This window comes from Ipomoea triloba, chromosome 14, assembly GCF_003576645.1.
Source record: "Ipomoea triloba cultivar NCNSP0323 chromosome 14, ASM357664v1".
In the NCBI taxonomy this organism is placed as follows: domain Eukaryota; kingdom Viridiplantae; phylum Streptophyta; class Magnoliopsida; order Solanales; family Convolvulaceae; genus Ipomoea; species Ipomoea triloba.
In genome coordinates, this window is record NC_044929.1 from 16,246,411 (window position 1) to 16,258,857 (window position 12,447).

Genomic DNA, 12,447 nt, shown 5'->3' on the forward strand with positions numbered 1-12,447 from the left:
TAATTATATATGTTATTTAAGATTGAAATAAATTCCTTTTATTTTTAAAGATATATATATCGAATTAAGTTTCAGTAGTCTTGTTTTTAAAGATATATATATCGAATTAAGTTTCAGTAGTCTTGAGGATTTTTATATATATATCGAATTAAGTTTCAGTAGTCTTGAGGATTTTTATACATAAGTTCAAGATAGTTTCAGTAGTCTTGAGGATTTTTATACATAAGTTCAAGATGTTTTCAGTAGTCTTGAGGATTTTTATACATAAGTTCAAGATGTATTCTTCATCCAGTACATTAATAATTTTTTAATAACATAACATAATTATATATGTGATTTAAGATTGAAATAAATTCCTTTTTTTAAATATATATATTTCGAATTAAGTTTCAGTAGTGTTGAGGATTTTTCCTAATCTTAGCCTGGAGGATTTTGGTTAACAGTAGCCTAGGAAATTATAACATATTGATATATTAATTTTATGGTAATAAATTATAACAATAGTGTAATTATGTTTTTCTTTTTTTTTTTCTCCTACTAATCAGCCAAATTTCCTACACTACTCCCCCATCTCCACCCCTCTTAATTTCTTACCTTTTTCACCTCTATCTCTCTCTCTTCCTTATTTTCTATATAAACTATTGCTTATAATCATAATTCGTATTCCATGTGAATTCTGAGCTGGATTTTACCTTTATTTTTCTCTCTCTATCTCTTAAAATCGGTTTCTCACGGAAAATCAACAACTATGAGTACTGTAAACACGGTGGGGTACCGGATTGGCGACGCGGTGGAGGTGTTGAGCAACAAGGAAGGCTTTGTGGGATCCTACTACGAGGCGACGGTGGTGGGTGTGTTACCCGGCGGCAGGGGCTACGTAGTCCAATACAAGACTCTGTTGACGGACGACTTTTCATCACCGCTGACGGAGACGGTTCCTGCTGATGAAATCCGGCCGAAGTCGCTGAATGTTTACGCTGACCTTTATTACATTTGCCAGAAAATTGACGCCTTCGACAATGATGGTTGGTGGGTCGGCAATATCAGCAGGAAAATGGGGGATCGTTACTATGTCTACTTCGAGACCACGAACGACGAAATTCTTTATCACAAAGATAGGATCAGAATCCATCTTGATTGGGTTAATCCAGAGTAGGTTATCAGCCAACGTTGATAGCATTTCGTTGCAAGCATTATGTTGATAGCATATATTAGGATCAGGGTCCTTAATATATTGTGGTTTAGTCACATCCTTAATTCTTAAATATTTATGATATACATTTAGTTAATTTTTTAATTTCATTTCCTTAATTATATTTTCTATTTAATTTATTATAATTAAGTGAATTATATTTACAAATTAAAATAATTTAATTTCTAAATTTGTATGGATTAAAGTAGTCCCTAATATATTACGTATTTAGGTAGATTTCTAAATATTTACGATTTTATAAGAAACGGTCATCGTTCAAAGAGCAACCACCAACTCCGGAGGAAACTACTACCATTGGAAGGAGGTGCCAGCATTGCGGGGTTAATAAGACTCCACAATGGCGGGCTGGCCCCATTGGGCCAAAGACGTTGTGTAATGCCTATGGGGTGCAGTACAAGTCTAGTAGGCTCCTGCCAGAGTATCTATGTGTGTGTATATAAGTATATTCTTTTAAATAAATATTATGGTCATTTGTAATGAAGTACTTAGTGCCTCTTAAAATGAATGTAAGTGTGAAAATAACTTTTATAATTACTCATTTTTAAACGTTCTTATGTGACAAATAAGTTCACTATCACTTATTTTACTAATTTGTCATATCAATTTTTTTTTGGATGCTTCTTTTGTGGATAAATGGTTGTATCAAATATATAATATAAAATAAATTATATATGATAAAAATTTGGTTATGGACCAATTAATCGAATTAGTTAAAGTATAATTTAGTCTGATTGATTAGGTAACAATTTCTCAAAATAAACATTCAATTAGTTTGATTCAAAATTAATCAAATTAATTGAATTATTAATCAAATTATTGAACAAGTTTCACCCAAAGAACAATATAATTTCACACACACGGTAATTCAATTTTAATAATCAATAGTCTTTTTGTTATTTATATATATATATCATCTTATATATATATATATATATATATATATATATATATATATATATATATATATATATATATATATATATATATATATATATATATTATGCTATACAGAATTTTTTCTTATTATCATCATAATTGTCTTCCTAATATATACTATTCCGCCATTCTACTATTATGTACTATATCTCTTTATACTTATATACACACACATAGATTCCTAATTCATTTGCGTCAACTTTTTAATTGTAATAACCTTCAACTCATACTATTATTTCTATAGATAAAATGAATAATTTATGGAACTGGTAAGTGTTATTTTGGACAAAATTTATTGTATTTTAATTTTAATTTCTAACCATTTATACCCAAAATTCAAATGATAATATCCTACTAACATGGTCAACCTTATTCCATTTTCTATTCATATAACAACTTAACAAAAATATTTTCAATTTTCTGAATTTTAAAAAGAGACACATTAATAGAAGGCACTTTAAAAATGAATAAATATATTAATTTTATTAATCAATAGTCTTTTTGTTATTTATGTACATTAAAAAAAACTAATTATTTAAAATATTAACTATAGTCAAATATTTTTATTCATTTTGTATTATTTCTTTAGTAATTATTTAATAAATTTGGAAAGTAAATGATAAAAAAAAAAGATCTCTTCTCAATCTGTGATACCTTGGTTATTTTAATATTTTATTATAAATATTATTGTTTTTAGTAAACTATTTTACTATATAAATATAAATATTATTGTTTTTAGTAAACTATTTTACTATATAAATATTCATATTATTGTTTTTAGTAAACTATTTTACTATATAAATATTCTTTTAAATAAATTATTTTTACTATATAGTCTATATAAATATTCTATTATATTTTATGTGACCTACAATCATTTGAGTAAAATTATTCTATGTCTATTACACTTTCCTAAACCTATATTACCCTTAAAATATGTTATTTTGAGCCCAATAATTTTCCTAATCTTATATATTTATGTACCTAAAAAGCTACGTGAATTTCCTAATCTTATACATATTTATATATATTATATGCTATACATGATTAATCTTATACATATTTATATATATTATATGCTATACATGATTTATCTTATACATATTTATATATATTATATGCTATACATGATTTTTTTCTTATTATCATCATAATTGTCTTTCCTAATATATTTTCTTTATATATATATCATCTTATATATATATTTATATTATGCTATACAGAATTTTTTCTTATTATCATCATAATTGTCTTCCTAATATATACTACTCCGCCATTCTACAATTATGTACTATATCTCTTTATACTTATTTACACACACATAAATTCCTAATTCATTTGCGTCAACTTTTTAATTGTAATAACCTTCAACTCATACTATTATTTCTATATATAAAATGAGTAATTTATGGAACGAGCAAGTGTTATTTTGGACAAAATTTATTGTATTTTATTTTTAATTTCTAACCATTTATAACCAAAATTCAAATGATAATATCCTACTAACATGGTCAACCTTATTCCATTTTATATTCATATAACAACTTAACAAAAATATCTTCAATTTTCTGAATTTTAAAAAGAGACACATTAATAGAAGGCATTTTAAAAATGAATAAATATATTTATTTTATTAATCAATAGTCTTTTTGTTATTTATGTACATTACAAAAGAAAAACTAATTATTTAAAATATTAACTATAGTCAAATATTTTTATTTATTTTGTATTATTTCTTTAGTAATTATTTAATAAATTTTGAAAGTAAATGATAAAAAAAATGATCTCTTCTCAATCTGTGATACCTTGGTTATTTTAATATTTTGTTTTAAATATTATTGTTTTTAGTAAACTATTTTACTATATAAATATTCTTTTAAATAAATTATTTTTACTATATAGTCTATATAAATATTCTATTATATTTTACGTGACCTACAATCATTTGAGTAAAATTATTTTATGTCTATTACACTTCCCTAAACCTATATTACCCTTAAAATATGTTATTTTGAGCCCAATAATTGCGCTAATCTTATATATATTTATGTACCTAAAAAGCTACGTGAATTTTCTAATCTTATACATATTTTTATATATTATATGCTATACATGATTTTTTATTATTATCATCATAATTGTCTTTCCTAATATATTTTCTTTATATATATATCATCTTATATATATATTTATATTATGCTATACAGATTTTTTTCTTATTATCATCATAATTGTCTTCCTAATATATACTACTCCGCCATTCTATTATTATGTACTATATCTCTTTATACTTATATACACACACATAGATTCCTAATTCATTTGCGTAAACTTTTTGCGGTTCTTATGAGTCAAATATTCAAGTTTATTACATTTTAATTTATAACCATTTATAACCAAATTTCAAATGGTAATATCCTACTAAATTGGTCAATCTTACTCCATTTTATTCATATATATATATATATATATATATATGCTACACCTCATGATCAATTTACATACATATTATTTTTTCATTGTATTGTCATTCTATTGTCATTCTATTCAACAATAAAGTATGGATTCAAGTCTTCTTTCTGCATCCCAACTCTCTCTTAGGAGAAGAAAAACATCCATATGCCTTCGTTTAATGCGTTATTATTTTTCTAAAGAATATCAACGCACACCACTGAACCACCAAACTCTATAGTGCTTATTTCATGACTATAAGGTATGTATTGCATTATACATTATTTAAACAACAAAATTTTCTCTTTTATTGAATATCTACATAATAATTTTAATTACTGAATGATTCTCATAGGGAATTTGCATCCATTTACAAATTCCAAAAGAATATGTTCAAAAATTCAGTACTCTTTTGAGGGAAGGAAAGGTTTATGACGTTTAGAATTTCATTGTGCATACATCTCGCATGAGGTTTAAGACATGCAAGCACAAATACATCCTGAAAGCAAACAATGATACGGTGATCAGTTTTTCGGATCAAGATGATTTCATTTTTCCGAAAAACATGTTTCAATTTAAGGATTTTGGATCCTTAAAGGCTCTAGGAGGTGTTGATTGTAACCAGTTAATTGGTAAGTTACCATTCCAATGTCGTTTTATATTTAATGTTATACAAATCCTATGTCATGTTAATGTATTTATTATTTTCACAGATTTGATTGGTCGTGTCATTTCCATTCATCAACCAAAAGATATTCAAGTTAAACAAAATTCCCAAAGGTTGATTGATTTTGTTATTGAGGATTGTAGGTATGCACTTTTGTAATTTGTTATGCCTTATTATTTTATTTCAAAATACAAAAATAATATATTGACCGTAAATATTCTTTTGTAAATAATATTAAAGATTTCATTAAGCATGATATCCAATTTACAATGTTCAGTGAAAGTCGGTTTCATTAAGCATGTTTACATTAAGCATGATATCCAGACATGTGTAAACATATAGCCTTTATTACAAAATTAATTTGTTTTTATTCAGGGAAAGTCGATTGACCGTAACCTTATAGGACGAGCATATGGATTCCGTTTTGCCCTTTTTTAATGTTGCTTTAACAGACCCATTGATTGTTATACTACAATTATGTAGAGCTAGGGTCACTGATGGTGAGTAATAACATAATGGTATATTTTATTTTATTTGTGTGGGATATACTTATTTACAAATATTTTTTGTATATTAGATGGTGAGATTAGGATTTCCAGTTCGTATACTGCAACTAGGGTTTTATTCAACTATGAATGCCCCGAGCTTTTTGCTTTCAAGGATAGGTATTAATACAATTTACTTTAGTCACACCATATAATATGTTTTTGGTAATATCTTTTATGATTACAAGTTATTTGTTTTAAGTAGTTTGCCTAGGTTCTTGACTCCAATACGGAGTATAAGCTCAAGATCCAGAAACACGGGATCCGGATCGTTAGAAACTATGTCAAATGAGAATATCACAGTGACTTCTTTAATGGATATTTATGATGATAAGAAGGTCAAAAACATTTATACTCAATTTATATTAAATTCATTTCAATATTCAATTGCTCAATTTCTAACGCATTTTAAATACCATTTATAGATAGGAGAATTTTGGGTCGTTGGAGAAATTTCAGATATTCAACGCGATTGGTACTTCATTGCATGTGCGAATAAGGGTTGTGGGAAGAAACTTCAAGAAATTAATGATCAAATGTATTGTAAGTCATGTGACCAACAGAGTCCTGACGAAATAATCAAGTATAAATTGGTTATTGATATACTTGATGATGAGCAAGATGGACAACTAATTCTTTAGGATAATGTGTGTTCGGCTCTATTAGGGATCACTGCTAGCGAGTTAAAGGGGAAATATTATGAGGTTAGTGACTTTGTTTTTGAGCATGTTAATAATATTATCCGTTTTATACTATTTAATGTTTATTTAATGTTTATTTGGTTGGCATAGGAGGGTCGTATGCCCAATGAGATTGAGGGATTAATTGGAAAGACCATGAAGTTCAGGATAGTTACAAGAGAGGATCAATTTAAGTACAGAGGAAATGTTGCTTTTACTGTTTTAGGAGTGCAAGCTGACGAAGCAATAAGCAATTCTTTCAAAAAGGGAGAACATAAGGCAGTGTGATTAGGAAGCTTGCTGAGGAAAAAGTATACAATGAAAATTTTGGACAAGTTTGTACTCGATTTATGATTTTAACCAATAACATCCATGACTTTCCAATTTTTACCTAATGTAGTCTTCCGTTAATGAGCCCGTCAACTCGCCGTGAAACACAAGGGCAGTCACGTAATTTCACATGCTCCCGTGCACCGCCAAGAACGTCTTCGCCGCATCCAAGCTCAGAAAATATGTCGGCTCAAGGAACACCTGATCCAACGAATCGCCGGAATCTCCGGCTTCTAAGCTCCCCATAACCACCGTCAAAAGCTGCTTATACGAATAGTAAAATCTCTTCACGCCCATTTCAATTGCCTGCAAGCCTTGAACCAAATGGATCCTCTCGAAACCGTCCTTCTCCGCATACAGCTTCATCGCCGCCTCCTGAACCCTAGGGCCGCCGTTGGGATCGACTTCGACGTCCAGAATGCCGGGGACATTCTGCCTCAGATCCTTGGAGAGCTTCGTGATTTCCACCAGTCCTCGCGATCGGAAGCAGAACGGTTGCGATTCGGCGGTTACTTTGATCGATAGCTGGTGCTTTAGGCGGAGGAAGTCGTCGGGATCCATTAAGAGATGGAGGTTTTCGATTTCGGTTAACAGATTCCAGGTTTTCTCCAGTATCCAGCAATCGCTCGCGGCGTTTCTGAAGGATTTTGATTCGATTTGCTCCGCGATTCGGTTTAGGATTGATTTGGACGCGCAGATCCACGATTCGAGGATCTGGTGAGTAGTGTAGAGAGTTTGATTCTCGAAATTTTGCAGAAACATTGGGGATTTCTTCAGGGAATGAAGCTCCGAGGGCTTGACAATAGCATCGTAGTCGAGGCTAGGTTTACCGTTGAGATTCGCTTCACCTAAACCTACCGGACATTTGCGCATCTCGCTCTCTATGAAATCGAGGATATTCTGAGCGATATCCTCCGATTTCCGCCATGTTACCAAGCGGGGCAACAAGCTAGCCTCGATCGTTCGGCTCACTACTGTGACCTCATCGGAGAGCTTCCACACCTCCGCCGAGCTGTTCCGACGAGCCAACGTGCCGTCTGATGACGTCAGATCCACAATTGGAGCCGCGCCACATGTCACTCCATCCTCCGCTTCATCCTCGCACAACATAACGATGATTTCAACCTGACTCCTCGCCAGGGACTCCAACCTCCGCTTCCATTCTCGCCGGTTCGCGTACGGCCTCGGATCCGACAAGGCGGTCGAGATAAACCGGAAAGTTATTTCCAAGCCTTGCAAAGCCGGCTTGAGCAGCGGCTTGTTTGGATTATGAGAACTACCTTAGGCTGCCGAAGCAAATGTTGGAGAACGTCGGGAAGCATGTGAAATTACGTGACTGCCCTTGTGTTTCACGGCGAGTTGACGGGCTCATTAACGGAGGACTACATTAGGTAAAAATTGGAAAGTCATGGATGTTATTGGTTAAAATCATAAGTCGAGGACCAATTTGTGAATTATGCTATAGTCGAGAGACCATTTTGGGTATTTACTCATTTAACATGTTTTTAAATACTGTTTTAAATTCTTTTGTGCTAATGTTTATTATTTTTTTGAATCAGGGCATTGAACCACTAGAAGTTATACCTTCGTCTAATCCAGAAGTAATCATTCTTGATGAAAGCACTCCTGACCAGCAATCTTTGAAGAGAATAAACATGGATTGTTCATCATCTTCAAAGACTTTGAAAAAGCCTAAGAATGAGCCCAACCCATGCTAGCCTTTGTTATTTTGGAGCTGTTTAAGCATTAACAATATGTATTTCATTTGGTGTTTTTATTACTTTGAATAGACTTAACACTTAACAGATGGTTTATTCTGTTAAGTTTTACGCTTTTGTTTAATACATGCTATAATTTGATGTTATGTTTTTGTATTATTCTTTTAAACAATCTTCAAAATGCTGCCACTGTTTTGCAAAACTTAGCAATATTTCATTTTCGAACTTTCCATAACGCATTTAATATATTTTCACTTATTAAGGATAGTACTAATGGGGGCATATTCAAGGCCGAAATGGAGAATCTATAACCAAAGAAAAACCAAACTTACTCCCATGGAAGATCACCAACGAGCATCCAGACACCATCTTTGTCTTTAAAGGTAAGTACATATTCGGAACCATGCAGATCCATCAATCTACTTTCGCTCATTCCATCCCGGATAGGAACACCCGGAGATCCCGATTGACCTGAATATGAAGGTAAAAAAAAGATAAGTCCCGAGTTATCAATGACGTTGATTATGTGATCTTTCGTATTTCTATTGCATAGTAATTCTTCACTTCTTTTTTTACAGCAATATAAAAAAAATTACTTCAAAACATTATTCTCAGCCGGGAAAAAACACTCCAAGGCAATTATTCTTGCATACTGTTAACAAGCTAAGAGATTACCGATTGTAAAACAGCTAAACATCTTTTGCAGAGCCAAAGTCAGATCCTTATAGCAGTCGTAGATCTTAAGGTCAACTTTTCTCAGGTAAGGGGCGTCGTCCATGCTGACTTTGACATAGAGACAGCCCGACCCCGATTTCCCATCTGGACCTTCTTCGGTCTTGGGAGGATTAGTAACCACCGAATTCTTCCGAAAAGATCGAATTGGGGGCCATCCTACCACCTGTGCCCTGTCCAAAATAAGCACAACACGAGAAAAATGAATTTGTTGTGGTCATATTAGTTAGGTTCTTAACTACCTTCCTTCTTTCTTTAGCCAATTGGCCAGATCCAAGTTCAAGTAATACAAATCTGCAAAGTTCAAGAACATATCTGATCCGAAAACCGAAATGCCCACCCCTAATCAGAACAAGAAAATACAACAGAAATATCCAAAACCAACAGTTTCATGAATGGATAACTACAGTCATAATGCTAGAAATTTGAAAAGGGAAAAACAGAAGCAATATTCTCAAGAAAGATGAATAGTATGGGAAAAGCATGAACTTTTTTCCACATAATAATGAAATTCCCCCCATAAATGCAGAGCCAGTGAAGTCACAAACCTAATACACAAGAATTTAAGCTAATTCTAGGCTAAGCAGTAAGCACCAAGAACCAAGAGGACCAGTAATTATTATGGCAAATAATATAACCAAAAAAGACAGAGACACTATATAACTCTGATAGTAATTTTCTTGGATGATAAAGGAAGGAGAAAAACATTACTTTGCTGCAAGGGCAACACCATGGCTAGGTGAAGCAGAAACCTGAGGCTTTTTCTCCTGAGATGGCCTTGGACAGTGGGGAGGAGCCTCTTTCATTAGAGTGGAAGCCATGGAAGACTGCTGGGTGTTAGTTTCAGGAGTAAGGATCTAAACGCATACGATACCATTTTCAACCTGAGCTGCAAGAGGAAATGTTCATTCAATTCGAGATCAGATATCTTCCAGATATGCAAGAACTAATGACCCAACTTCTAAAGAAAGTTCACAACAGAATGCTATTTTTTTTTTAATTCAATCAAGGAAATAAATCAAAACTACAATTATACTCCAAATTACCTATTATGACTGTTGATTGTAATAACTTTAGACATCTAATAAAGGAAAGAAATAATAATATTATAATTATTCACTCGAAATTCAATACTATTGATCATATAAATAAACAACTAAATATTAGTTTTAACTTTTTATTTTCTTGCATCAATTTCTCACAATTCAAACAAACAACATAATGAAAAAACTCACAGGGTCAACAATTCTTAGGGGCAGCAAGAAACAAAAAACCACAGACAAAGGTAAGTCCCAAATTAAATCTCAAATATATAGTGTTTGAATCATTGTTTTACTTATTATCTATATGTTATCTATATATTTAGAGTTACACAAATCAAGATATAAAATGTTAGAACCCTATTTTAGATTAATGAAATTGATCAAACCATATATTTTGAAACACAAACATGAACATATACAGTGAGTTATGAACATATATAATATTCACGGACTTATTATTTTTGCTTTGAGTTGTTTAAAATTTTAGCTAATATTAAAGATATTTTTTTTTCAAAGTGGCAGTTTCCCTTCATTCAACATTCAAAACTTGAAATACAGTACAGGGTCATTAGGGGTCATTCATCTTTAATACCCATTCCAACTTCAAAAAAAATTAATATTTTCTGGGGAAAAGAATATTGCTAGAAGCCTTGAACTGGGATTGCATATCAGACAATCAAAAATTAATCTAAGGATCACTAGATCGAGACAATTGACACAGCTTACAAATTCCTTGCGAAATTTGAGTGGAATACCTCGATCATATCGTGCAAGCGGATGATGTTACAATGATTGATCTTCTTAACAATAACAATCTCGGACTTCAGGCTCTCCTTGAGTTTAGAGTTGAGGCGAGCGGTAGCTATCTCCTTGATTGCCACTTCGGTTCACCCAACACGGTGGCGGTCATGCCACACCGTGGAAAACGAGCCCATCCCTATTTGCTTGGAGACCACATAGTACCCCACGGCAAACCTCCCACCACCTCTGCTGCTCATCACTGAGCCAGCCACCAAACCCTAGCAATCCCAACTCATTCAAAACACACCGAGCCCAATATCAACTAATGTTAGAGCCGAAGCTAATCCTTTTGTGGCAGTCGAATTCTGTGTTTTCCTTTCATTGTATCGGAATTTCTTGATGGGATCTATGGATATGGAGATGAGATCAATGTGGTGGGTTTAAGCTTTGCACCTGTAATATTAAAGGACTTATTATTATAATTATTTTTTAATATTTTATTTTTAATTAAATTTATTATTATATGCATTATTTTAATTAAATGTATTATTATATACAGTATAAGTTTTCCTACTCTGTAATATTAAAGATAATGTATTTAATTAAACGTAAATGTGTAATTGTACCGAATTCATAAAAGATGTTTTTTTCTTTTACAATTTGGGACTTTGTTGCACTGGGTTATGCCATTTTAAATACAATATGTAATTCAAAATTGGAAAAAAATATACAATAAAAATACATATCCAAATAAGATATAATATTTAATTTTTTATTGTGCTCATTGCTCTAAATTTAAATCATGGGTCATTACTTAACAATCATTTTAACTGTCTTTTTTTTTTTTAGAAAACGAGCCGTTGTGCAATGATAATAATACACAAGCATCGTTATTGCAATCGAATATTTTGTTTGATAATGCTCAGTCATCGTTACAATCAGTTGTTGGTTCACCTGCATTTACACCAGTTAATTCCATAGTGAACGGTAAGCAAATATGTTATATCAAAACCCTACCTAGCTCTTTTACTTAATCATTTTAAAATTTTTTTCGTTTATATAAATAATTGCAGTGGTCGGTAGTGAACGATTGTACGGTGGATTTATGATGTGCTCTCCGAGGAAACTTATTAGCATGTCTACCAATGGTAATTAAACTCTCATTCAATTTAATTTTAATAATTTCTACATTTTATTTTATTATAAACACATTTCCATTTAATTGTTTTTTTAAATTAACGATTGTACGGTGGATTTAATGGATGCTCTTCATTAACACCTATTAACAGACCAAGCAACGGTACTATTACTCAAAAATAAAATAAAACATAATTTGTTAAAAGATACTCAAATTTTTATTCCTGTATTCTATTAAATTGTTGCAGTTAATG

The 12,447-nt window shown here is 31.5% G+C and overlaps 3 protein-coding genes across 3 annotated transcripts; 1 reads left to right on the forward strand and 2 right to left on the reverse strand.

Annotated features, from left to right (window-relative positions):
- Nucleotides 1-748: 748 nt before the first annotated feature.
- On the forward strand, nucleotides 749-1,156 carry LOC116004024 (protein AGENET DOMAIN (AGD)-CONTAINING P1-like). Its single transcript, XM_031243964.1, has one exon. It carries the CDS (start codon nucleotides 749-751, stop codon nucleotides 1,154-1,156), a length of 408 nt encoding a protein of 135 aa, XP_031099824.1.
- Nucleotides 1,157-6,947: 5,791 nt separating this feature from the next.
- On the reverse strand, nucleotides 6,948-8,479 carry LOC116004025 (nematode resistance protein-like HSPRO2). Its single transcript, XM_031243965.1, has 2 exons — nucleotides 8,407-8,479; nucleotides 6,948-8,102 (listed from the first exon to the last, which is right to left on the reverse strand). Exons 1-2 carry the CDS (start codon nucleotides 8,477-8,479, stop codon nucleotides 6,949-6,951), a joined length of 1,227 nt encoding a protein of 408 aa, XP_031099825.1. The 3' UTR covers nucleotide 6,948.
- Nucleotides 8,480-8,868: 389 nt separating this feature from the next.
- On the reverse strand, nucleotides 8,869-11,079 carry LOC116004026 (auxin-responsive protein IAA8-like). The gene is made up of 4 exons (XM_031243966.1): nucleotides 11,071-11,079; nucleotides 9,984-10,129; nucleotides 9,216-9,445; nucleotides 8,869-9,011 (listed from the first exon to the last, which is right to left on the reverse strand). Exons 1-4 carry the CDS (start codon nucleotides 11,077-11,079, stop codon nucleotides 8,869-8,871), a joined length of 528 nt encoding a protein of 175 aa, XP_031099826.1.
- Between the last annotated feature and the right edge of the window lie 1,368 nt (nucleotides 11,080-12,447).

Bases quoted from the DNA above. Each gene is read 5' to 3' on its own strand.
- LOC116004024 (XM_031243964.1), top strand. From the start codon at position 749: ATGAGTACTGTAAACACGGTGGGGTACCGGATTGGCGACGCGGTGGAG.
- LOC116004025 (XM_031243965.1), bottom strand. From the start codon at position 8,479: ATGTTTATTCTCTTCAAAGATTGCTGGTCAGGAGTGCTTTCATCAAGA. The intron at 8,103-8,406 runs GTATAACTTCTA...CGGCAGCCTAAG, and splicing joins TACTTCTGGATTAGACGAAG to GTAGTTCTCATAATCCAAAC.
- LOC116004026 (XM_031243966.1), bottom strand. The intron at 9,446-9,983 runs GTAATGTTTTTC...TATTTTGGACAG, and splicing joins GGTGTTGCCCTTGCAGCAAA to GGCACAGGTGGTAGGATGGC. The intron at 9,012-9,215 runs GTAATCTCTTAG...CTTCATATTCAG, and splicing joins GTTTAGCTGTTTTACAATCG to GTCAATCGGGATCTCCGGGT.